The sequence below is a fragment of the Oncorhynchus kisutch genome, linkage group LG5, assembly GCF_002021735.2.
Source record: "Oncorhynchus kisutch isolate 150728-3 linkage group LG5, Okis_V2, whole genome shotgun sequence".
Taxonomy (NCBI): domain Eukaryota; kingdom Metazoa; phylum Chordata; class Actinopteri; order Salmoniformes; family Salmonidae; genus Oncorhynchus; species Oncorhynchus kisutch.
In genome coordinates this window covers 28,816,053-28,842,914 of record NC_034178.2, presented here as the reverse complement: position 1 = coordinate 28,842,914, position 26,862 = coordinate 28,816,053, and the positions used below count along the sequence as shown (strand labels likewise).

Here is a 26,862-nt window from a genome sequence, read left to right as displayed (position 1 = left end):
TTGGGCTCATAGGCCTATGCATAAGCTCAAAAACGCATATGGGGTTTTGAATTAATGATCACCTTAGAAAGCGCGGCCCATTTCAGTATGTTAGGCTTTGAAACAACATCCTCAATGACCATGTTTTCCACGGTCTCAACCTGCTTCTTTCTTCGAATTGATCATTCACAGTGGGGTAAGTTTTAAAAGCACAATACGGTTTTGGTGTGATTTTTGAACACATTTGCATTGATGTCAGAGTGGTTAGAAGGACAATAGAGCCCTGAGTACCAGGCCATTGGTGACCTGATGGTTGTGAGTGAGTTGGGTACTACCAATGCATGTCCAGAGTGCATTAAAGGAGATTACTGTGATTCAACAGTCACATGAAATTTTACTGCGGTCATGAGTCATCACTGCCAGTGGCGGTAATATGGTCACCGCAACAGCCCTTGGGAGCTACAAAATTATACTGGAGGTACTGTACCTCTCAAAACAGACATTCCAGACATATTTTTGCTGCCTTTTGTGAACTTTATATCAAAATGAAGTATAGCGTTCCAATCAATTGGCAACAGCTATATTTTGGAAAGGTATGTCTCGATGGATGATCGAAATCGTTGCTCAGCAGAAACTGGATGAAATCTTCAGCCTGACTAGTTCGCTGTTTTGTAATAGGAAATGTCCCACTGACAAGTGACCAATGGAAACCTACACATACCTACTACTTTAAAGGCAGTATCTCCTCAGAGCATATGATGGGAGTGTATTTAATATTCAAAATGCATATATTTTCTGCTTGTGGTAATGTATTTTTATACTGCCACTGTATTTTCAGTATGCCAACAATTGAACTACTACATTTTAGATACAGTAGTATGATGACTATTGGATCAGTGTCACCGGGTCTAACATTCATGTTTCAGTCGCTCAGGAATCTATAATCACGTACTGTAAGTTCATGTCTCACTACTAACTCCCTAACTGAAGCAGTGGCTGCTAAACTAGAAAACAAGCAATAAATGATTTTGGATTCTCACATAGCTTTCATCATCTGTGTGTGAAATGGAACAACTGGAATAGTGAGGCAGTGTATAATCTCGTCTCAAAAATAGTTTATTAACATTGTTCGTGTTCACTTTAATCAAACATCCACTACATCACTTTTCGTTTAAGCATTATTACAATGAGCTTTCTTATAGAAATCTGGATTGTTATTTTTTAGATACTTCCAGAAAGAGGAGTTAGACACTGAGCAGATAGAAGCTGTTCCCATAGTGGAGCAACTGTTGCAGAGACCATAGTTTCACTCATGCAGACACCGACATAATAGAAGACAAGATTAGGTTTTGTAGTAGTGTGATCTAAGTTAAGTAGCAGCGTACACAAAACAGCAGTCTACATGCTTATCTTGATATGTAGTTTGCCTTCTGCTTTGGGGGTGGGGGTTGGTTGTAACATTATGCTGGACATATAGTCTTGCAAATGCCTTTATTTAGATGTCCTAGAATTCCTTGGCATTTAGGTTGGCGTAAATGTCTGAAAAGTTGCCGTCCTTTTCATGGGTTGGCGACATGGAAACACTGTTAGAACATACACCCATACCAAAAGGTAATATGGTAACAAAATGGCAAATGTCATAAGTTCCATTTTGTGTAGTCAAACATACTCCTGAAGGGACAAACTCATATTTCCTCAGAGCTTCACCCCTGAACAGTCACAATATTGGGTGATACTGGGACACCGCTTATAACACCGCCCGGTTTCTGTCTGCTTGAACATAGTCATTTTCCTACCACAGTAGAAGCTCTTAACATGGACGACTTGGCCAGCAGAGGGCTCGGTCAATCGAACCAGCTAATATTTTTTCATTGGCATTGTGGAATACCTGTTATCGCTAGCGTCACACACCAGGTTGCATGCAACCCTTTAAACCTGTCATGTGACGTTGCTGATGGACATTTGGAAAGTTGAGCCCTGTTTAGTTGGACAGACCGGTTTATGGACACAGGCAGAAGAACGACAGACACAAACCAGGAGAAATAGGAACGCTGTGAAAAATCAGTAGAGAAAGGCTCATCGGGCTCCCGCTAGACAAATGGTCAACATCATAGGATACAAAAGAGTAAACTTAAAATTGACATTTCCACTTCCATGCAAGTGAAATGTCTAACCTAGTCCAAGCAATACAGAAAATAGAGATCAAGCATATTGGAGTGGTGTAATGTTGGAGCCATGGTGGACACAAGTAAAAAGTGTAATGGAAATAGGTGGTTTATAAAGCTAAAGACCGAGAGGAGCCCGAATACAGTATATTCCAGCGCCAGTCTCAGGCATGCTATAGCTCCAGTGTTGTTCCATTACGTAAATCAAGTCAAATGACAAAACAGTAAAAGAAAAACACAGCCTAGGTTGACCAGTGACTTCAGCAACCCCGATGCATTTTATTGTTCTCAGCAGTGCAATATAAAAAATAAAAAAAGAAGACAAGAAGACAAGAAATCATGTCCGAATGCAAAAGTAATTTCCAACTCTGTAGCACACCCTCCAAACGTTACTGTTAACGTAACACAGTGCAGAGCACGTCATTTTAGCTGTGCGACAGGTAGGGAGAGAGAATTGTGTGGGGACTTTGTCAAATAGCGCCAAGCCAGAACAAACTGAGAATTGACAAACCAGTTCCTGAAAAATCAGGCAAAGCACACTGGGAGTTTCCTTCCTCAAATGAAATACAATCAACCACCAAGCTGAAAAGATCTCATCTATGGATGATCGAATTCTAACTGGGGTTTCAACCAGGTATGTTTTGCAGAACGCTGTGGCAAAGTGTACCTTGAAAAAAATACTCTTAATTTGTCAAGCATCATTTCCCCCTGACATTTGTTATGGCTGGGTGAGTGAGTGCTGGGAGTGTTGAACTTTGTGCAACATGACAGAGGTGTCAAAGTTGACTGGCTGTGTGGCGTGTTGGCATTGAGCAACCGGTCCAGTCTCTGCTCGGCTCTCGGGGAAGGGAACGCTAAAGTCGCACAGGTTACCAGGAAAGAGAAGGCACTGAAAAACAGTCATGTGGCTCCTCAGAATGCAGTCAGACTGGAAATCTCCAGGCCAGTCAACCCTGACAGGATCTCGAGGCAGGATCCACCAGTCAGTCAGTCCCCCCCCCATACCCCAGTAGCTCCAGCCTTGTGACAAATACATTGGCATTCTAAAAAGAGGATTGTGTCAACTTATACAAACCTACTGTAGCTACTGTAGACCACGCTCCCCTAATCATCATGCGACACCTGTTTCAACTCGTCACGTCCTGGTGTGGTGGTACTTTAAAGTCATGTTAGCTTCTGTTTATGTGGGATATTCAAGCATCTCTGTACAGGTGTTCAGAACGACTGTGGAACAGCTGTTCAATCCAGACCTTATTTGAGGGGGCGGATGGACTTCTCTGCACACATATCTGTAGGGTCATGTTACAGTGCCATGAGGTGCTCTGACTACCCCCAGGGTGGGGGGGGGGGGACTGATTTCAGTCAATACGGACTAGCTGATGCTTTCTCCTATGTAAAATGAACTTTGAAGTCGTTTCTTGCGGCTAGTTGTCGACAGCCCTCAAAGCCTAGGTTACATGCAGCAAAGTTCAGATTGCATTACAATACCTACTGTGTATAATTAACATGGGGAGGCCCTCCGCTCCCCTGCTAGTGAGTTGACCAACAGGTCAGAAGGAGCATTACTTAGTGGTATGCAAGGACTTGAAAAATAACTTTTTTTTAAAAGGCACTGGTTCTAAAGAGCAAAACCTCTCTCCTGGAAAGTAGACCCTCTTACCATAGAATCTATGCTAGTGGACAGGACGGGTTACAAATGAACAAGAGTTAGGGTGAGTCCTGATTCCAACAGTGTGCATGTTGACAACACAAGCTCTGTTGACCGACTGTACAGGCCCAGGGAAGGACAGCCAAATATTTTTGCATACAAATACATGTGCATTTATTATCTTCTCAAAAGCGACAGGGGAAAAAAAAAGACGGCTGTGGAAAAACTAGACGAATGACAATGTACCCATTGCATGGAATAAGCATAACAAACAAAAACAAAGCTGAGAAGTTTAAACACTAATTTCTAACCTGTGTTACAGACCAGTCCTTATCCTTGTTATTTTACGTTCAGCACTTTCGGCCGCCAACCTCTTTAGCGTGAAATGAGATACAGTACAAAGATGCCATTTGGTAAAAGGTCAGTCCTGCGTATATATATATATATATGTTGTTGTTTTGTCAGTTGACGACTGAGGTCTTCCTCCTCCTCCTCACAACAGCAGGCAGGCACCCCTCTTCTTGCGCTTGCGCACCTGCAGCGCCGCCCTGGTGGCCATCTCAAAAACCTCCCTCACGCCATCCTTTGTCTTGGCTGAACACTCCAGGTAGCCAAAGGCACTGATACGGTTAGCCATGTCCCGGCCCTCCTCTGGCTTCACTGGCTCCTACAGGGTAAACAGACAGGGTGTTAAAACTGGTGTGACCATGAATGTACGTACACACACAAGCAGTGTGAATTTACCAACAACATTCATGGGACACTTATACCATCAAGACTATAAAAACACAATGTAAAATGTATTTATCCTAGTGCATGTAGCCTACTGTGTGTAGGTTGTATCACCCCCCCCCCTGCTCTAGATTTATGCTTGACTACAGAACACATCAACCCTTGGAAATAGCATGACTCCACTGCCTGGGTACAACATAGCCACCAATGTCACTTTTAACATCACACTAAAACACTTAAAAGTGATGACTTGTGGGGATCGTAATCCTCTCTCACACCCTCTTTGTTACACAGTTCCCTGCACTCTGAGAGAAAGAAACGGCTGACAGAGTCAGAGGGCTTTGTAATCCCCCCCCCCCCCCCATCACCAACTGGACCTGGAGACTAGTACAACAGACAGTAGGCCTACACAGAGAGACACAGACAGAGAACATGCCGTCATGCAACGTACTGTCTGCCGTCCATTAGAACCCGCATTGAGAAGAGGAAGACACTTCAGACTAAACAAACAAGCTAATCAGTGACTTGCAACTTCTAGGAGCATTTGCTCCTCCCCCATGCCAGGCAGAGCAAAATCAGGCCCAGCCGTTTCAGACCTGTCGAGCTACGTGTTTTTCTAAGAAAGCAAGGGATGCCAGTGACTCGAGTCAAAACAGCCTTTTCCTGAAAAGTTTTCCACAGTCTAATCAGTGATGACATTGGTCACTCAACCACCATCTTAGTTTGGCTGGTTATCTAGCCTCACATATCCTGAAACAATGACTCAACTTAAAAAGGGAACACTAATATCCTTTGACAAATTGTTGTCTTAAAATGTTATCCCTTCCAGAGGCCTAGTTGAGGACACCAGCCACATCTAAAAAAGTGTTGGCTAGATATACGATTAGACAGACTACTTTATCCAACCCTTTCAGATTTATAGCAGTGCCTCCTACCTATGGGTTAGGGGTCTGTTTGAGGGTTTTGTGCAGTACATTCAGTATGGAACTATGGTACGGTACCTGCTTCATCTTGGCCAGCTCCCTCCGTGTGTGTTCGTCGTTCCTCAGGTCCTTCTTGTTACCCACCAGGATGATTGGAACGTTGGGGCAGAAGTGCTTCACCTCAGGGGTCCACTTCTCCGGGATGTTTTCTACCAGAGGAAGAAGGAATAAGAAGCAAGTAGATATTTCAGAGATACTTACGGGCAGTGGCGACCCGTCATTCAGGGCAGGTGGGGCAGAGACTTTCTTTTTTGCAAAAAATGTTTGACATTTGGGGGCTTGCCTGTTTTGCATGTAAATTTGGCATTAACATTTTTAACACATCAGTTTGCAAACAATGTAAATATATAAACTCTTTCAAAGATAATTCATAAAAATCCAAATAACTTCACAGATCTTCATTGTAAAGGGTTTAAACGCCGTTTCCCATGCTTGTTCAATAAACCATAAACAATTAATGAACATGCACCTGTGGAACGGTAGTTAAGACACTAACAGCTTACAGACGGTAGGCAATTAAGGTCACAATTATAACAACTTAGGACACTAAAGAGGATTTTCTACGGACTCTGGAAAAAAACCAAAAGAAAGATGCCCAGGGTCCCTGCTCATTTGCGAGAACGTGCCTTAGACATGCTGCAAGGAGGCATGAGGACTGCAGATGTGGCCAGGGCAATAAATTGCAATGTCCGTACTGTGAGACGCCTAAGACAGATGTACAGGGAGACAGAACGGACAGCTGATCGTCCTCGCAGTGGCAGAACACGTAACAACGGCACAGGATTGGTATATCCGTACATCAACACCTGCGGGACAGGTACAGGATGGCAACAACAACTGCCTGAGTTACACCAGGAACGCACAATCCCTCCATCAGTGCTCAGACTGTCTGCAATAGGCTGAGAGGCTGGACTGAGGGCTTGCAGACCGGTTGTAAAGCAGGTCCTCACCAGACATCACCGGCAACAACGTCACCTATGGGCACAAACCCACCGTCGCTGGCCCAGACAGGACTGGCAAAAAGTGCTCTTCTCTGATGAGTCGCGGTTGTGTCTCACCAGGGGTGATGGTCGGATTCGCGTTTATCGTCAAAGAATGAGCGTTACACCGAGGCCTGTACTCTGGAGCGGGATTGACTTGGAGGGTCCGTCATGGTCTGGGCCGGTGTGTCACAGCATCATTGGACTGAGCTTGTTGTCATAGTAGGCAATAACGCTGTGCGTTACAGAGAAGACATCCTCCTCCCTCATGTGGTACCCTTTCTGCAGGCTCATCCCGACATGACCCTCCAGCATGACAATGCCACCAACCATACTGCTTGTTCTGTGTGTGATTTCCTGTAAGACAGGAATGTCAGTGTTCTGCCATGGCCAGGGAAGAGCCTGGATCTCAATCCCATTGAGCACGTCTGGGACCTGTTGGATAGGAGGGTGAGGGCCATTCCCCCCCAGAGATGTCCGGGAACTTGCAGGTGCCTTGGAAGAAGGCGGTAACATCTCACAGCAAGAACAGGCTAATCTGGTGCAGTCCATGAGGAGGAGATGCACTGCAGTACTTAATGCAGTTACTTTTGACCCTCCCTTCGTTCAGGAACACATTACTCCATTTCTGTTAGTCACATGTCAGTGAAACTTGTTCAGTTTGTGTCTCAGTTGTTGAATCTTGTTATGTTCATACAAATATTTACACATGTTAAATTTGCTGAAAATAAATGCAGTTAACAGTGAGAGGACTGTACTTTTTTTGCCGAGTTTATATCATTGAGTTAATAAAGCCGCATACAAACATGGTCTCTTTTTTTGTTTTCTTGAGTAAGCCAGCTCCAAAATGCAGGTGTTTCAGCCTAACTCGGTGCTTTCTGTGGTGGTAGGGCAAGCTAGCAGAAAATACGGAGCGTTGCGCCGTGATTGACTCAGTTTTCTGTCACTCAAGGGGACACGATTTCATGGCGGCGTCCAAGGGGAGACCTCAAATTCTAGCCCTTTGTGTGCTGACATAGTTACATTAGAAGTGCCCATCCAAGAAGGCTCAAGGGCATTGGCCACAGATAAAATGACAAATTACACATGTACAGTAGCTTTGATTGGACTGATCATGTCAACATCATACTTTCAAAATCCTAGCTAGCAGTCATCATGAATCAAGTCAACAAATCGACTGGCAAATCCTTTTCATATGAAGATAAATAATGAAGAGATATTATAGATAACGTATCGGTGCTCATCGGCCATTACACAGCAAGATGGAAATAGCAAATTCAACAATGAGTGGTTTGGAAGGAAATGAGCACAGCACAAGCTGAGTCCAAAAATGTATTGTATGCTGCTGCTTAAATGATGTCATTTGCCAGGGAGATATGTATGCTGTAGCTAAGAAAGTAATACTAAGTATGTTGTGTAGTAAGCGGTTAGTAGCCCATGTGCCTCACACTAATCATTTGGCCCCTTTTCCCCTCTTAATTTCACCAACTGTTCTGATTTGGTGGTGCACATGTAGCTTGTAGCCTGTTTTAGAGAAATGTAATCATTGAATATTATAAGAGCTTTCATTGTCTGCTCATATGCATTTTTAAAAAGAGGCATTAAATGAGGCGGAATTAACTGTTTCGCTGCCAGACAAGGCTCTGCTGATAGCCAGGTGTAGCGGTGGTATGATGTTGGGACAGCAAACCTAAGTTTGTGGGCACTGTTTGTCACCGTTACAGTGTGATTCATGTAGAGTTGTGTGTTGTGTAGTGGCTTTGCTGGCTTGCATACATTTTACATTTCATTGTCCCACTAAGATGTGCTTGCTAAAATCGCCACTGCTTATGGGACACTGACTGGAGAAAGAGCTCAGCAGACATGTTCATACACAGAGTTCAGATTAGGTCCATGCATATCATTTATCCCACCTGACACCCTATACAGTGCATTTGGAAAGTATTCAGACCCTTTCACTTTTTCCTCATTTTGTTGTTACAGCCTTATTCTAAAATTGAATAAATTAATTGTTTCCCTCAAATCTACACACAATAGCCCAATACTGACAAAGCAAAAACAGGTTTAGAAATGTTTTTACATTTATTACAAATTTAAAAAACAGAAATACCTTATTTACATAAGTACTCAGACCCTTTTGCTATGAGATGTGAAATTGAGCATCCTGTTTCCATTGACTATCCTGTGTCCACCTGTGGTAAATTTAATTGATTGGACAGGATTTGGAAACACACACACCTGTCTATATAAAGGTCCCACAGTTGATAATGCATGTCAGAGCAAAAACCAAGCCACGAGGTCAAAGGAATTGTCCGTAGAGTTCAGAGACAGGATTGTGTCGAGGCACAGATCTGGGGAAGGGTACCAAAAATGTCTGCAACATTTAAGGTCCTCAAGAACACAGTGGCCTCCATCATTCTTAAATGGAAGTAGTCTGGAACCACCAAGACTCGTCCTAGAGCTGGCCGCCCGGCCGAACTGAGCAAACGGGTGAGAAGGGCATTGGTCAGGGAGGTGACCAAGAACCTAATGGTCACTGACAGAGCTCCTCTGTGGAGATGGGATAACCTTACAGAAGGACAACCATCTCTGCAGCACTCCACCAATCAGGCCTTTATGGTAGAGTGGCCTGACAGAAGCCACTCCTCAGTAAAAGGCATGACAGCCTGTTTGAAGTTTGCCAAAAGTCACCCAAAGGACTCTGACCATGAGAAACACGATTATCCGATTAGATTAAACCAAGATTGAACTCTTTGGCCTGAATGCCATGCGTCAATCTGGAGGAAACCAGGCACCGTGCATCACCTAGACAATACCATCCCTGTGGTGAAGCATGGTGGTGGCAGCATCATGCTGTATGGATGTTTTTCAGTGGCAGGGACTGGGAGACTAGTCAAGATTGATGGAAAGATGAACAGAGCGAAGTACAGAGAGATCCTTGGTGGAAACCTGCTCCAGAGCGCTCAGGAACTCAGACTGGGGTGAAGGTTCAACCTCCACAGGATAGCGACCCTAAGCACACAGCCAAGACAACACAGGAGTGGCTTCGGGACAAGTCTCTGAATGTCCTTGAGTCGCCCATCCAGAGGCCGGACTCCGATCGAACATCTCTAGAGACCTGAAAACAACTGTGCAGCGACGCTCTGACAGATCTTGAGAGAATCTGCAGAGAAGAATAGGAGAAACTCCCCAAATAAAAAGGTGTGCCAAGCTTGTAGCATCATACCCACAAAGACTTGAGGCTGTTATCACTGCCAAAGGTTCTTCAACAAAGTACTGAGTAAAGGGTCTGAATACTTATTCAAATGTTTAACAAAATATTCTCCCAGTTTTTGCTTTGTCATTATGGGGCATTGTGATTGAAGATTGATTAGGGGGGGAAAAAACTATTTAATCCATTTTAGAATAAGGCTATAACGTAACAAAATGTGGAAAAAGTGAAGGGGTCTGAATACTTTCCAAATCCACTATATAAAACTGATACACAGTCACCGGCACTTACAGTTGACATTAAAATGACTTAGCCAGCTGTTAGACAAGTGCTGTTGGAAATCAAAACATCAGAGAAATCAGCAACTGAGTGTCCACGGACTAGAAATAAGCTTTTCTTCTGGTAATTTACCTAAACTGTCAGGGCTGTCGATAGAGAAGCACATGAGGATGACATCTGTGTCGGGGTAGGAGAGAGGCCTCAACCTGTCGTAGTCCTCCTGGCCGGCTGTATCCCACAGCGCCAGCTCCACCTAAAACACGCCACATAAGAAGAGAAGAGGAAGGGTCAGGACTTCGCAGATACAGTCAAAATGGCTGCTCTTAAAAAAAAAAAAAGGCTAAATCTTTCTGAAGCAAATCTTTCTCAGAACCCGAGAGTCCTATTTTTGATATGATGTTGAGTAATAGATTCTGGGAGAGATGCATGTGCAGATGAGCAAAAAGAAACAAAGCAAAATAAATACGCACTTAACCATCCATGGTCACTAAATAATGGTGATACCGTTTTTATTTACCAAAGTCAGGAGCGCCATGACTGGGCTGGGCAGTGTCGGGCCAAAAGCAGTGGAGCAAAGTGCTGGCACATCTTTTACTGTGGAAATCATTACAAGATACCGTAGCTGTAATTTTATTTTCACCATGTTCTCATAGGGAAATGTAAAACACCATCAAAACAAAGCAAAACTGGAAACAGTCATGCCTTAGAAACCGCTAATAATGACTAATATGATTCAGAGCAGTGTTTCAGTTTCACTGTTCCAGAAAAAGCTGCTTCCCAAATGGCATCCTGTTCCCTGTATAGTTCACACTGGGTCCTGGCCAAAAGTAGTGGGAATAGTGTGTCATTTGGGATGCAGAAATACTGTATCTCTGAGAAATCAAGTGATGCGGGAGGAATGTGGAGTACGATTTGCATATTTGACACACTCGAGGTGTGAAGTCGTAGCAGGTTAACGTCTTTTGGCGGCCGTGAAACTAGCAGTGACAACCATGATGACGAACAACACTATTAGAAGTGGCTTCGTCATAGCTCTGGTCTTGGGGAGAGAGAGAAAGCAGTGCAGCAGCTAACGACTGGCCGTTTGTCTCATTCCACGGGCAGGTTTTCACAGGGATGCAGAGAGGAGGCATGGTGGCTTTATCCCATCACACCACTGATTAATTCCATTAGGGTAATCAGGTGATTAAGGAGAATCTAACCAGATACATTCTGTTCCTCTGGGGAGTAGACCAGAGCAACTACATTACAGTCTGCTGGATTCTACAACTGAATCATAATATTCTGCCACAACTTGCTCTTTTACTCTACACATGATTTATGCACTATTTGGAAAGAAAAAGTCCAATGTCTTTGAGAGGAGGAGCCTGTCCTTCATACATCTAGTCAAAAGGTTAGTAACATAACTTTGTATGACTACAGTACACACACATTATTCAACCATCCCAAAATAGCAGCTATAGCAGAGGTTTGTAGGGCGGGTGGGAGAGGGAGGCTACATACTCCTGGCATGAGCAATGGGGTTAGGAGCCATATCCCCTCTGGACACACTGACTGACTGCACAGCACAAGGTTTTGAAAAAAAAAAAAAGAAGGCTATATTTAGAACTGGGCCCGGCCCCGCCCACTGAAGGTGAGAGAAGGAGATTACCATTCTCCCTGAAGGAAAATAAGATTTAAATGTGGACTGTGGCGACTATATACTGAGAACACCGATCTTATCCACACCAAATTAAAGTGGGGGTAATTCTGGGGGCGCAGCCCCCTGGGAGAGCTAAGCTGAATGGGGGGCTGGGAGGTGGCACGATCCACAACAAGCACACTTGGATCCCTGACTTTGTGTATTTCCTGTACAGAAGATAACAGTACATCAACCCCTCCCCCACCTGCCTGTTGCTCCCCCAGAGCAGGAAATGAGAGGCGTTTATCGGGCTGAGGGGCAGTCTTCAGGGGGTGGGGAATTGCCAGTGGACATCCATGTTCCCAGTCGGTGCAGGAAGCCCAGGAGTACAGTCATTTCCTGTTTTGCCAGGCTGTGATCCTGTGCTGGTCAGCACAGGAGAACAAAGACCATTGACATAACATCCCATCTGCTGTGGAGGGGCCCTGGCCTCCAGAACACAGCTAGGCTACGCCCCATAACTAAGAGCCCCGCGTCACTCCCACTACACTCCATAACAAGACCGTTTATTAACCAAAGCCTTATGATATAGGTTTACTGTGTGGGTTGGCTGTATGGTTCATGTGTATGAAGACTTTACATTTAAGTATGGATCATTTCTCTTTGTTTTGAAAATGTATTTCCTGGATGGTAGTCTACACACCTGTTTGCCATCAACCTCGATGTCAGCGATGTAGTTCTCGAACACTGTGGGCACGTAGACCTCGGGGAACTGGTCTTTACTGAAGACGATGAGAAGACAAGTCTTTCCACAGGCTCCATCCCCCACGATCACCAGCTTCTTCCTAATGGCTGCCATTACTGTGAAAAAAAAAGCAGGCAACACTTTACAGTCACGTCACTGGTTTTTCACAAAACGTCGACAACCCTAATAACCTGTTCGGTTGTAAAAAGTCAATATACTCAGCGAGAGAATCGAGCCGGGAAACCTGTCAGGGAAGTGTGATAAGGAAGCAAGATGTAGCTAGGCTTAGTTCTACCCCTGAAACAAAGTTTTTTTTTTTCATTTATTACAAGCTTTCGGACAACTGACACCATGAAATCCCATTTCTAAAAGGAGGCTGTTTGATCTCCAGGTGGGGGGGGGGCGAGAGAGAGGGATGAGGAAAGCTGGGACAGGGAGGAATGTTGTGTTCCATCAGCCCATTCACTGACTCCACCCTTCTTGTTTCCTACTATGGTCAGTCAGTGGAAAGGCAGGCAGCACGTGGAAAGACAGGCAGCACGCGGAAAGGCATCCGGGAAACTATAAGTGCTACTCCAGCTGTTTCCTTAAACTATTACAAACAATATTGTTTCTTCTCTGTCCCTGTCCCTCTTAAATTGCCCTGGTTACCTACATTTCATCAGTAGGGTATAGAGTAACTTTTGAAATGTGTGGTATTTTTTATTTATAAATGTGATTTTCCTGTGTTTTATATATATTTTCACACTATGAGGTTGGACTAATACCGTGAAACTTATGAGAATGCCCTTTTAGTTCCAAAAAGCTGTTTGAAAACACTGGCTGAAATCTGCATGTTTTGTTGGGATGGAGTTTTAGCCTGCCTGGTGACCCAGTAAATTAGGCATAGTTAATAGACCAATAAGAAAAGAGTTCCAAACCTCTCTGCCAATAACAGCTAGTGTTCAGTTTTCCCCTCCCCACTCATACCACTCCCAGACAGTCCTAGCAAAATTCTTGCTTGAGAAATGCTCTTTGCTAAGATGCTGTTTTGTATTTGTTTTTAAATAAAAAAATGGTAAAAAAAAACATGTATATAAAATAAAAAAAATCACAGTAAGGTACTTAAAATGCTGATTGTGTGAAACACCAGTCAGTTTCAGAATAACTCTGACAAAGAGAGCGATGCCCTGCCGCTGACCAGATCCCAGTGCTGTGTGGGATAAACGTCCTTGATAAACGAGGCGCCTGAGAGGAAAGCAGAGCAGCTATGCATAGTCATTTGGCTGCCTCCTCCTCTGCTTCTACCCCGACGGCTTGGCTGACAAAGCCCCTTTACCGAAAGCAGAGAAAGTATTGGACATACATACATACATATTCTATTCATCATGCCTTCTAGCAAAACAATTATATTCTCCTCCACACGACACCAGATGCCGCTGAGTAGAGATAAGATTCAGACAAGCAAGAAATCTGTCTAGATAATGGGGGGGGGGGGGGGGGGGGGGGGGTTTAGAAAGCACAATATATAATCTATCTAATGACTGACTTGTATTAAGGTACGGAGGTTTCCCACCTCACACTGACAGCTCTGTGAACCACAGATTAACTCCCAAGTCAGATAGTAAACCGGGCTGGACAGGAGAAGGACCAAAACACTGGATGGGCCTGAGACTGAGGCCAAGCAAGTGGGAGAGGAGACAAGAGCACCAAGCCAGGCTCCCGAAGCTCACCCTGTGAAACAAAACAATCCACTTCCTGTGCTGGGCTACTGTGGTGGGGAGGGGCCCTTGGCTGCTGCCCTATTTGTACAGGCCTCCATGGAGTCGAGGAGAGTGCTGCCAAAGACTAAACACACACAAAACCCTCCTCTCTTTGCACACCACTAAATGATAAGACAGTGACTGCATACATGGGCCATTAGTGTCTAAGAATCACTAACAACCATTAAGGAACATCTTGAATTGAAAAAAAGGTTATAATTCTTATATTTCCATGTAGACAACATCCATTACACACACACACACCTTTTTAAATGGCAGGCTTATAATGTTGCTGACAATTAGTGTTAAACACAATGCACTGGATCAGTAACACAGTAGAAGATAGACGAGCCACTGTACTCTCCCTTTTCTATTCAGTCATCAAATTCAGACAATTACCCAACAAGTTATTGGGACAGCCACCAATTTAATATAGCAGAACCAGCTGCAGAATGTGAAAAGGATAAGCCATCAATCCGGTCTTACTCATCCCACTTGGGGTAATGACCCACAAACTCATTTGCTAAAAATAAGAAATGAGCTTGAGCCTCCTCTCCTGAGGCAAAATGGAGTGAAGTACGCCAAAATATTCTCTCAGTTGAGGAAGTTATAGTTCCTCCCCGAAATCAATGCACTAGACATCCAGAGAATGAGTCATATGACGGGTCACTTCTAACTATAGACTACACCTAAAACGCAACATGTTGGCACCATGTTAAATAAACTGAAATAAGACCCCAGAAGTGTTTCATAAGCACAAAAAGCTAATTTCTCTCAAATGGTCTGCACAAATGTGTTTACATCCCTGTTAGTGAGCATTTCTCCTTCTCCAAGATAGTCCATCCACCTGACTGAGGTGTCATATCAAGAAACTGGTTAAACAGCACCTTGTGCTGGGACAATAAAAGGCCACTAAAAATGTGCAGTTGTCACACAACACAATGTCACAGATGTCTCAAGTTGAGGGAGTGTGCAATTGGTATGATGACAGGAGGAATGTCCAACAGAGGTGTTGCCAGAGAATGTAATGTTCTTTTTTCTACCATAAGCCATCACCAACGTTGTTTTAGAGAATTTGGCCGTATTGCCAACCGGCCTCACAACCGCAGACCACGTATAACCACGCCAGCCCAGGACCTCCACATCTAGCTTCTTCACCTGCAGGATCATCTGAGACTAGCCACCCTGACAGTTGAAACTGAGGAGTATTTCTGGTTTGCAATAAATCCGTTTTGTGGGGGGGGGGGGGAGAAACTAATTCGGATTGGCTGGGCCTGGCTTCCCAGTAGATTAGGGCCTAATGAATGTATTTCAATTGAATGATTTCCTTATATGAACTGTATCCGAGTAAAATTGTTGATATATATATATATAAAAAATAAACACTGAGAAATATGTTTGGCACATCAAAGGTCGCAGTACCGATTCGCAATACTTATAGAAACGTGAGATACATATTGAAATGTGAGAATTTAAATGCATATCGTATCAGCACCTAAATATTGTGATATCATATCGTGAGGCCCCTGGCAATTCCCAGCCCTAATGTGTAACCTTGAAAAAAAAAAAATATATATATATATATATATATATTTAAAACAATGACACATAAATATATTTCTATTCGCTGGGACGGCAGCCATGTTTTAATTCAACTAACATACCATTGAGACATATCCAGGTGTACATGTAAATATGGAGGGATATATAGACCTTCGTTAATACCATATTGACGGAGGAGGCCATAACACCGGGAGCTGTTTGTTATTCTCAGTTAAAATGTCAATGTTGGTAAAAGACACTTTCTCAAAACAAGAAAGAGGCTGTTGAGGTACAAAACAAGCTACTTTTCCAGGTATATAACATTCAGCATTGAAGGACTGCTTGAATTTATGCATCTACACAGTGTACAAAACTGAATATTAGGGAGGTGTTCTTAATGTTTTGTATACATACGTATTCATGGATGCCAGGTTTCCCCCGCCCCAAAAAGACAATGAAACAGAGACTAAAAGATACAGTACCAGTCAAGTTTGGACACACCTACTCATTCAAGGGTTTTTCTTTATTTTTTAAAGACTATTTTCTACATTGTAGAACAGTGAAGACATTACAAGTATGAGACAACACATATGGAATCATGTAGTAACCCCCAAAAAAGTTGCATCAAAATATGCTTTTCCAACAGGTTTGAATGAGTTCCCACATATGCTGAGTATTTGTTAGCTCAGCATTATGACACCATTAACAAGTCTCTTATTATTGGTGTTCTTTAGTGGTTTCTTTACAGCAATTAGACCATGAAAGCCTGATTCACGCAGTCTCCCCTGAACAGTTGATGTTGAGATGTGTCTGTTACTTGAACTCTGAAGCATTTATTTGGGTTGCATTTTCCGAGGCTGGTAACTAATGAATGTATCCTCTGCAGCAGAGGTAACTCTGGGTCTTCCATTCCTGTGGCAGTCTCATGAGAGCCAGTTTCGTCATAGCACTTGACGCCTTTTGCGACTGCACTTGAAGCAACTTTCAAAGTCCTTAATTTTCAGAACTGACTGACCTTCATGTCTTAAAGTAATGGTGGACTGTCGTTTTTCTTTGCTTATTTGAGTAGTTCTTGCCATAATATGGACTTGTTTTTTTTTACCAAATAGGGTTTTCTGTATACCACCCCTACCTTGTCACAACTGATTGGCTCAAACGCAATGAGGAAAGAAATGCCACAAAAATAACGTAAGGCACACCTGTAAATTTAAATGCATTCCAGGTGACTACCTCATCACGCTGGTTGAGAGAATCCAAGAGTGTGGAAAGCTGTCAAGGCAAAGGGTGGCTACTTTGAAGAATCTCAAATATAAAATATATTTTGATTTATTTAACTTTTTTGGTTACTACATGATTCCATATGGGTTACTTCAGTTTTGACATCTTCACTATTATTCTACAATGTTGAAAATAGTACAAATAAAAGGAAAACCCTTGAAAGAGTAGGTGTCCAAACTTTTGACTGTTTCACTCACACTTTTTCTGGTGAGATACATTCAGCCTCTAGAAAAAAGAAAAAAAATACACATCTTTTTTTTCTTCCTTCAATTTGCAAGAGGCTGAATGTATCTCACCAGAAAAAGCATCCTAATAAGTGAAACAGCACCCTTCTGTATGTGTAGGCCATCTGATATAGCCATCTGGCTATCTGATAATGTCTGGTCAAAAAGAGTATGATATTGTTGCCGCCTGTAGCATTGAATGCAAGGGAAGCTAGCAAACATTTGGCCTACCTTGATAAATAAAAGTATTAAATAATTGCCAATCAGCACTGAGATAAATTGAGTGAGCTCAACTATGGATGGTCCTGGTGCACCCCAAAAAAATATTTGTAAAAGGAAACCAGTTTGGATTTGGCTTCGCACCAATCACATTCCATCAACCGCAATAAGTAATTGACAGAAACAACTTGAATTGTTGCATCTGGTTGTTGTTGTCGTCCGGTGGATAGCTAGCTAAAATGGTCCCTTTCCTAAATGGATGGAGAAAGAGATTTGGACTTTTACTCAATTATTTGTACTGGCCAATGATTATAAGGTGGATTCTGATCAAACCATATATTTATACATTGGGCCCCTGGCTTGAGAGAATGGAAGTTAAATATGTAGAAGGCTAATGTTACCTAGCTAATGTTGCCCACCAAAAAAGGAAGCTGGGCTAGCAAACAAGCTTATTAGCCAGGCAGCGTAGGATAACAAAAAATAAAAGTGTGTATGGTATGACAGTCATAGACCGTTTCGGCAACATGAAAGAGGATGGCATTGGTGTTTCTCTAGTAGGGTGAGTCAACATGTTTTTCTAGTTGCATAAATGTGCACGCACACACAAACACACCAGAAGCATGGACAGACACATATTTAGCTTACGTTGATTGGACTAAATCGTTTTTGGTATATTTTAGTTGTCACAGTATTAGACTAAGCATAGGTGATTTGATGATGTTGAAATGGTGTTGGAATAGTGGAGGCAGCTCCTGTTCTTTGCTACTTGCGGTAACTCTGTCGTTCTAAATCAATGGTTATCAATCAATGCTGTAGGTCACGTAACTGTTTGTTACATGCAATATGCTTTGTGAACTTCACCGAACAGAGGTCGCTCTCTGGTTTTGTGCTGAAACAAGAAGGTGTGGTTGAATGTATTCTGCCACTGTCTTACTATTGTCTTGGCCTTAGGCCTATGTATCACGGTGGCAAGGCATATGAACTAACAGGTTATAGAGTAAACAACGCAATTATCACAACACCTAGGTTGTAATATGGCTTTTCCCTCCCCTGGTCTGGCTTCCCCAGTGATTTTACCCCGGCTACTGCCTACATCTAACCTAATATTTGGTAATACTGTTCCTAGGCCGTCATTGAAAATAAGAATTTGTTCTTAACTGATCTTGCCTAGTTAAATAAAAGGTCAAATAAAAAATACACATCATGCATGACCAGAGAAGGAAACAGGGTCATATTTAAGTTCAGGTGAAACTAAACCATGCATAAACCAACATCCACCAGGATATCAAGGCCTATAGACCTGTTCAGGGTGACACATACAGTATATATTACACGAGGAGAATGACGCAACTGTGTGCGGGAGTGAATCCAATACTAGTAGAACAACCCTCCCACTTAGAGAGTTAACATTTCACTTTTCGAAAGTTTCCAGAGGCCGAAACCAGTCAGCCAGTAGAAGTTTTGCAACCAGAGCAGTGCGAGTAGTGAGTACTGAGAAAAGTGACCCAGGCACGGTCGGGTGGGGCAGATTCTCAGTCTATTGTCGGAACAATAAACCACACAACACATCAGGAGACCGGCAGTACGGGGTCACACGCACCCGGGGAAAGCTTCTTACAGGAAAATATATCCACTTTTTTGTAATGTGATGACCAAACAGAGACTTTAGGAGTGGTATAAGTGAAAACACAGGCCATAATCCAAACAGCATTGTTTCAGATCTCTCAACAAGCTACAGTGTAAGAAGTTTCTTATTGTAGCCTACAAGTGCAACATTTTAAGTCAGCTGACATGATCAAAAGGTCATTTCCTGATTAGGAACTCTCACCAGCAAATTAAGGAACTTTATTAGTCTTAAACACAAATAAAACCCTCACAGTCCTAGAGAAACTTGTTTTGTATCCTGTCTGGAAGTCATAGAAATGAAAATGTTACTGGAAAGATTAACATGTTTGACTACATCAGTCAGTATTGACATTTTAAAGGGTTTGTACCAAAATGTACACAATCCATCCACTGCCAGCAAGACTGTAAACTCTCCTTCCAGACTCATATTAAGCATCTCCAATCCAAAATTAAACCTATAATTGGCTTCCTATTTAGCAACAAAGCCTCCTTCGCTCATGCTGCCCAACATACCCTCGTAAAACTGACTATCCTGACGATTTTTACTTCGGCGATGTAATTTACAAAATAGCCTCCAACACTCTACTCAGCAGTCTATCACAGTGCCATCCATTTTGTCACCAAAGCCCCATATACTACCCACCATTGTGACCTGTATGCTCTCGTTGGCTGGTCCTCGCTACATATTCGTCGCCAAACCCACTGGCTCAGGGTCATCTATAAGTCTTTGCTAGGTAAAGCTTGGCCTTAGCTCACTGGTCACCATAGCAACACCCACCTGTAGCACGCGCTCCAGCAGGTATATCTCACTGGTCATCCCCAGAGCAAACACCTCCTTTGGCTGCCTTTCCTTACAGTTCTCTGCTGCAAATGACTGGAACGAAAAAAGAAAAAAAAAGAAAAAAAAAGTTGGAGACTTATCTCCCTCACTAACTTCAAGCATCTTACCGATCGCTGCAGCTGTACATAGCCCATATAACCAACTACCTACCTCATCCCCATATTTGTTTTTTTCTGTTCTTTTGCACACCAGTATTTCTACTTGCACATCCTCATCTGCACATCTATCACGCCAGTGTCATTACTTCGCCACTACGGCCTATTAATTGCCTTACTTCATTTGCACACACTGTATATAGACTTTCTATTGTGTTATCGACTGTACGTTTGTTTATCCCATGTGTTTTTTTGTCGCACTGCTTTGCTTCATCTTGGCCAGGTCGCAATTGTAAATGAGAACTTGTTCTCAAATTGGCCTAACTGTGAGAGAACACAATGACTCAGGTTGGCTCCACCATAACTACCCATCACGTCACATTACACATGCTAACACCACTGGTTATCAGTGTAACTAGGACCAGTCACATCTATCACTAGTGTTTGTATGGCAATAGACTTTGCCCTCTCTCAAGAGGATAATCACCGTGTTACATTTGACTCATTTAGCAGACGCTCTTATCCAGAGCGACTTACAAGTAACCAGAGACTGCTATGGGCCTAAGCGCTACTGTAACTTGAAATGTATTTGCAAAAAAGCTTTAGGCCTAATGATTTTAGGATTTAGGCCCTAGGCTCACAACACACATTGTTTTCCATTTTCAATCAAGCATTGTTAAAGTACCTCTGTCTGGCCATATAGTTCCCAGGGCTGCCATAGACAAGGCTATTTAGTTTCACCTAAGTTATTTCTCAGTGTAATGGTAGTCCTCGTGGTTAGAGAGTAATTCTGGCACCGTGTGTGAAATTAGCATAATATGTGGACTGGAAATTATACATTATTTAATTCTCAGTCGGTGAATGGGTCTTTCACAATGTCACCCATACTTTTGGGGCGGACATTTTATACACATACTGGTTCTTTCACCTCCATCTCAATACAGTGTAATCTTATTTCGCTTGCGGGGAACCGTTGATGTAGGAATCGAACACCCACTTCTAGAATTACAAACTTTTGTAAAAGCAAATTCCTATCCTTGTCATTTCCTTTCCATTCAAGAATCAATGTTTAGAAGAGCAATGACAGACAGATTTGATCCTTTTAAGAGCAATACATTCTGTGCCCTGTTCAAATGAGAAAAAGTGGATTGGTTGGTATATGGCCATTTTGTTATAAATCCAAAGACATGAAGTTGGTGGAAATAGTACCACCGAAGACGGACACTGATTTACCATTAAATGCTTTAGCATAAGGCTCAGGGACAGTGAGACTGACAAGATAGAAAGTAGAGGTCGACCAATTAGGATTTTTCAATGCCGATACCGATAATTGGAGTGCCAAAAAAACCCGATACTGATTAATCGGACGATTAAAAAAATATATATGTATTTATAATAATGACAAACTCAACAATACTGAATGAACACTTATTTTAACTTAATATATCAATAAAAATCAATTTAGCCTCAAATAAATAATGAAACATGTTCAATTTGGTTTAAATAATGCAAAAAAAAAGTTGGAGAAGAAAGTAAAAGTGCAATATGCTCCATGTAAAAAAAAGCTCATGTTTAAGTTCCTTGCTCAGAACATGAGAACATATGAAAGCTGGTGGTGTCTTTATCATGAGTCTTCAATATTCCCAGGTAAGATGTTTTAGGTTGTAGTTATTATAGGACTATTTCGCTCTACACCATTTGTATTTAATTTACATTTGACTATTGGATGTTCTTATAGGCACTTTAGTATTGCCAGTGTAACAGTATAGCTTCCGTACCTCTCCTCGCCCCTACCTGGGCTCGAAACAGGAACGCATCGACAACAGCCACCCTCGAAGCATCGTTACCCATCGCTCCCAAAAAGCCACGGCCCTTGCAGAGCAAGGGGAACAACTACTTCAAGGTCTCAGAGCGAGTTATGTCACCGATTGAAACGCTATTAGCGTGCACCCCGCTAACTAGCTAGCCATTTCACATCGGTTACACCAGCCTAATCTCGGGAGTTGATCGGCTTGAAGTTATAAACAGCGCAATTCTTGAAGCACAGGGAAGAGCTGCTGGCAAACGCACAAAAGTGCTGTTTGAATGAATGCTTACGAGCCTGCTGCTGCCTACCACCGCTCAGTCAGACTGCTCTATCAAATGTAAAATCATAGACTTAATTATAATATAACACAGAAATACGAGCCATATGTCATTAATATGGTCAAATCCGGAAACTACCATTTCGAAAACAAAATGTTTATTGTTTCAGTGAAATACGGAACCGTTCCGTATTTTATCTAACGGGTGGCATCCATAAGTCTAAATATTCCTGTTACATTGCACAACCTTCAATGTTATGTAAAATTCTGGCAAATTAGTTCGCAACGAGCCAGGCGGCCCAAACTGTTGCATATACCCTGACTCTGTGTGCAATTAACGCAAGAGAAGTGACAATTTCCCTAGTTTAATATTGCCTGCTAACATGGATTTCTTTTAACTAAATATGCAGGTTTAAAAAAAGTATACCCCTGTGTATTGATTTTAAGAAAGGCATTGATGTTTATGGTTAGGTACATTCGTGCAATGATTGTGCTTTTTTCAGTCATCCCCCGTTTGGCGAAGTGGGTCTTCACACAGTTCACAATGAGCCAGGCGGCTCAAACTGCTGCATATACCCTGACTCTGTTGCACAGAATGCAAGAGAAGTGACACAATTTCCCTAGTTAAAAGAAATTCATGTTAGCAGGCATTATTATCTAAATATGTAGGTTTAAAAAATATATACTTGTGTATTTATTTTAAGAAAGGCGTTGATGTTTAGGTACACATTGCTGCAACAGTGCTTTTTTCACAAACGCACTTGTTAAATAAGCGTTTGGCGAAGTAGGCTATGATTCAATGATAAATTAACAGGCACCACATCGACTATATGCAACGCAGGACAAGCTAGATAAACTAGCAACATCATCAACCATGTGTAGTTAACTAGTCATGTTAAGATTATAAAAAACAAGATACATTTAATGCTAGCTAGTACCTTACCTTGCCTGCCACGCAGTTTCCTCGTGGAGTGCAATGTAATCGGCCGTGATCGGTGTCCAAAAATGCAGATTACCGATTGTTATGAAAACTTGAAATCGGCCATTACGATTAAACGGTCGACCTCTAATAGAAAGTGTGCTGGTTGGTAGATGTCCAGGACATGGCGAGCCTGAAAGGTATGCCATTGGCCATCCCACATGTGGAAATGCAGCAGGCTGATATCTCAAAATAGGAGACCCAGGCTAAACTTGATTAAGGCATATTTAGACATATTTTAAAATGTTGAAATTATGGCATGGGATATCATTTTATTTCCATGGCAATATCCTACCTTCCACTAGGGGCAACAAGCAACTTTTATCATCTAGTAGGCTTGCGATGAGCTAGAGCAGCGGGTTCAATCCCAGCGCTAGGCCCACTTTTTTTTCTCCCTATCCCAAACTTTAACACTTAACCACTCAGAATTATTACGAACTTACCCATCAACTTCAGTTTCAGTATCCCTTTTGCAGTTTGACAGGCAGCTAACATACGCCAAAATATGCCTTAATTATAAACCGGCAACACCCTCCATAATCTAGACGCAACACAGTCCCACACGCATAGTTAAAAACAGCCAGCCATGCCAGATCTCTGCTACTGCAGTTATGTCACTTTCACTCAACAACCCAAACAGGACCAACAGGTCAGCTCTGCAAGCCTTCTATTACAGCGCTACTCTTCAGCAAGAGGGCATAGGCATACAGCCTACATTCCTTTCCAAATCACAGAACAGCCCCAGCCTTAAACCTGGTTCAAATTATTCATAAGCATTCTTAAAATTGCACCGAATGTCAAGCATTTCAATGGGGACGTCCACAACGGAGTTGTATCGCAACGCCCCCTTGCGGTTGAAGGCTCCGTTGCGAGACGGACTCTACATGCCTAGATTATTATTCTTTTTTTTATTATTTGAGTCGTCTTCAGTCCAGCCAGAGTCCGTCGAAGACCGGGAAGTTACCAACCACAGAAAATGAAAATATGTGGTTTTCGGCAGTGGCTTTATGGGATAGCTAGCAACTTGTGAACAATTACCCATTCCGATAAGTGAGTAAGTACTATTTTAATGGCAATGTTAAATAATACATATTGGCTGCTAAGCCAATTATATTATATGACTGACTCCCGTAATGACCTTGTTTGATAATTATTAGGTGGAGGACGCTAGCTACAGTGGTAGTGTCTTCAACCTAGCCTAGCTTTGCAGTGAAAGGTAGCTTCACTTGCTATAAATTTAGAGAAATTAACTAAACAAAACATGTTTTATCACCTGAAATAATATATTTATCCTGTCTTGAATGAAGAGGTCATATTTTCCAATCTCCCAACATAAATATGATCTCTGACGAGAGAGAGGCTCTCCTCCATCATGTGTTACAAACAATACACTTCTGTTCAGTAGCGTGGCAACTGGGAGCTCTGGGGGGGGGGACTATCTCCAACTGGGAAAATTAATTTTGTATGGTCATCAAACTCTGAATTCCAAAATTGGGAACTCTGGCCTCTTTCTTGAGCTAGAATTTACAGACAACAACACCCCCCCCCCCCCCAACACACACACACTTTCCACTTCTTGAAAGCACCAAGACTCTAAAGATAACTTATGGCCCCCGAGTGGTGCAGCGGTCTAAGGTACTGCATCTTGATGCTAGAGGCATCACTACAGACACCCTGGTTCGAATCCAGGCTGTATCACAACCGACTGTGATTGGGAGTCTGTGCACAATAGGCCCAGTGTCGGCCTGATTTGGTCGGTATAGCTCTTCATTGTAAATATAAATGTGTTCTTAACTGACTTGCCTAGTTAAATAAATGGTGTACCTACGTCACGATTTGTACAGGGCGTTAGCCCATAGCCATGACTAATGCCGCGTTGACGTGCTTGTCGGAACTAGGAAACTCAGAAATGTCCGACTTGCTAACTGGTTGTAGTTATACACCTGCCACATTCAACTAATCAACTAATCTCCAAATTCCGACTAGCCTGTGAACGTGGCATTAGCCAACTCAACTCCACGGTTTACGATTGAGTTGAGCAGCAACTAGTGTGGGCAGATTGGAGGGCCGACGTCACAAAATTAAGTCATCAAAAACTACGGATTTCAGAACAAACAATAGCACGCAATTAAACAGAACATTGGGTGGTGTAATACTTTTCTGCTAATTCTATAAGGCTGTGGAAATGCCTCTAATAATTTCTGAGATAAACTCAAACGCCCTTTCGTTCAGAAATGACAACTCACCGCCCAGAGATATATTTCAATTCCTACAACAAATAAACTCGACAAGGCCTGCGTGTTTTAAGTGAACCGCTTTTCAAAAAAAAAAGGTTTTTATTGAAACCTTTCAAATTAACATCAGTGTAATATGAAGAAAAAAAATAGGACTTGTTCTCAAAGACTGATTAGCGAGGTTGCTGCTTTTGAGTTCCGTCAGTAGCCTAGGCATATGCTGCATTCGTAACCAAGTGAGAAGTATGAATTTACCACATATGCCAGGGGAAAAAAACACTGAACGTCCCTCCAACTCGTAATTACTAGTGGCAAACTCATATTGAACTCCCACTTCTCCCGCACGTTGACCTCTTGAATTCAATTACTGAGGATATGACCTAGATAACAGCCTCTAAGGCAGTTAAATGCAACGCAAAAAAAAAACAAATGTTAATTGAACACTAATTTGTTTACAAAACACGATAGATGTATTTTTTGGTTTATGTTTTAGCAGCTTGTTGGCCAATCAGCATTTCTCAATGATAAATACCAGTGAATGCATCCAACTAGTATTTGATTTCACAACTGGTAACTTCCCACCTCCCACTTGGTTACAAACGCAGCATAAGAAGCAACAGTGTATCAACAATTACGTCGAAATCAGTGAAACGTTAAAAGGGCCGTGGTACAATAATGAGTAGTTCTGGAATACCCAGGAATAGATTCAACCTAAATCTATAAGAATAAGAAACATAGGCTAACTTGTCGAATGACTAACTATCGCCACAAGCCACCACCTACTTTCCCGGGCCGAAGCAAAGTGGCCTAATCAATTATTTCCAAACGGACAATCCTAGTCCACCCCGCTAACTATAACAATTGAACATGATATTTCAACGAAAGAAATTACCTCTCTTCTGGCCGCTGTTTCGATTTTACTCCCGATTTGCCTTCCTTCTCTCTGGATCGTGACACCCTTGCTGCAGTATTCGGTAAATTAGCCTACATAGAGGGTGCTAAGAAACAGGACAGACAAACATAGGATCCTCCCACCGATCAGGAAAGGCAGTGGTGGCGCTTAATCTCTATTGGTTAGGGACGAGGTGCAGCAGTTGGAATCAGTGAGGTCCCCCCCCCTTTCCACGGTCAAAAATAATGACATCATTCGTTCTACAAGGATTGTAGAATAAAGGGAGGGGGCCAAGGAAGTACACAAGTAGGGTGTGGATGAAATGGTCACCGAATCCGTTATTAACCAGCATCCTCAGAACTATTATTTCCCTATAAAATATATATGTTCTATAAGTAGTCTGTGTTACAGTATTTGTTAAATTTTAGGGTAGTTTCCCCCCTATAGTTCATATTTAACTAGGCAAGTCAGTTAAGAACAAATTCTTAATTACAACGACAGCCTACCCCGGCCAACACCGGGCCAATTGTGTGCCACCCTCTGGGACTTCCAAACACAGCCAGATGTGATTCAGCCTGGATTTGAACCAGGGTCTGTAGTGTCACCTCTTGCACTGAGATGCAGTGCCTTAGACCAGAGCCTTAGACCGATGCAGTGCCATTCAGGAGCCCAGTATGAAAAACAATAGCTCTTCTCAGATTACTTTTTTTGTCATCTGTATTAGACATGTAAGACATAATTATATATATATATTATATTATTA

The 26,862-nt window shown here is 42.4% G+C and overlaps 1 protein-coding gene across 2 annotated transcripts; it reads right to left on the bottom strand.

Annotated features, from left to right (window-relative positions):
• Positions 1-1,072: 1,072 nt before the first annotated feature.
• Positions 1,073-26,332, bottom strand: rhoca (ras homolog family member Ca). 2 transcript variants are annotated; one of them, XM_020482917.2, is made up of 5 exons: positions 26,100-26,332; positions 12,302-12,459; positions 10,110-10,230; positions 5,526-5,656; positions 1,073-4,459 (listed from the first exon to the last, which is right to left on the bottom strand). In XM_020482917.2, the coding sequence occupies exons 2-5, from the start codon at positions 12,455-12,457 to the stop codon at positions 4,286-4,288; spliced, it is 582 nt and encodes a 193-aa protein (XP_020338506.1). In that variant the 5' UTR covers positions 12,458-12,459; positions 26,100-26,332; the 3' UTR covers positions 1,073-4,285. The 2 variants fall into 2 exon arrangements, with proteins under 2 accessions (XP_020338506.1, XP_031680658.1); XM_031824798.1 differs by lacking the exon at positions 26,100-26,332 and adding an exon at positions 19,753-19,848.
• Positions 26,333-26,862: the final 530 nt, after the last annotated feature.

What these genes read in the sequence shown, in the direction of transcription:
- rhoca (XM_020482917.2), bottom strand. Translation starts at nt 12,457, where the DNA reads ATGGCAGCCATTAGGAAGAAGCTGGTGATCGTGGGGGATGGAGCCTGT. An exon ending in TCGAGGTTGATGGCAAACAG is followed by an intron (nt 10,231 to 12,301) that starts GTGTGTAGACTA and finishes GGCGTGTTTTAG; the next exon opens with GTGGAGCTGGCGCTGTGGGA. An exon ending in AGCTGGCCAAGATGAAGCAG is followed by an intron (nt 4,460 to 5,525) that starts GTACCGTACCAT and finishes TTTACCCTGTAG; the next exon opens with GAGCCAGTGAAGCCAGAGGA.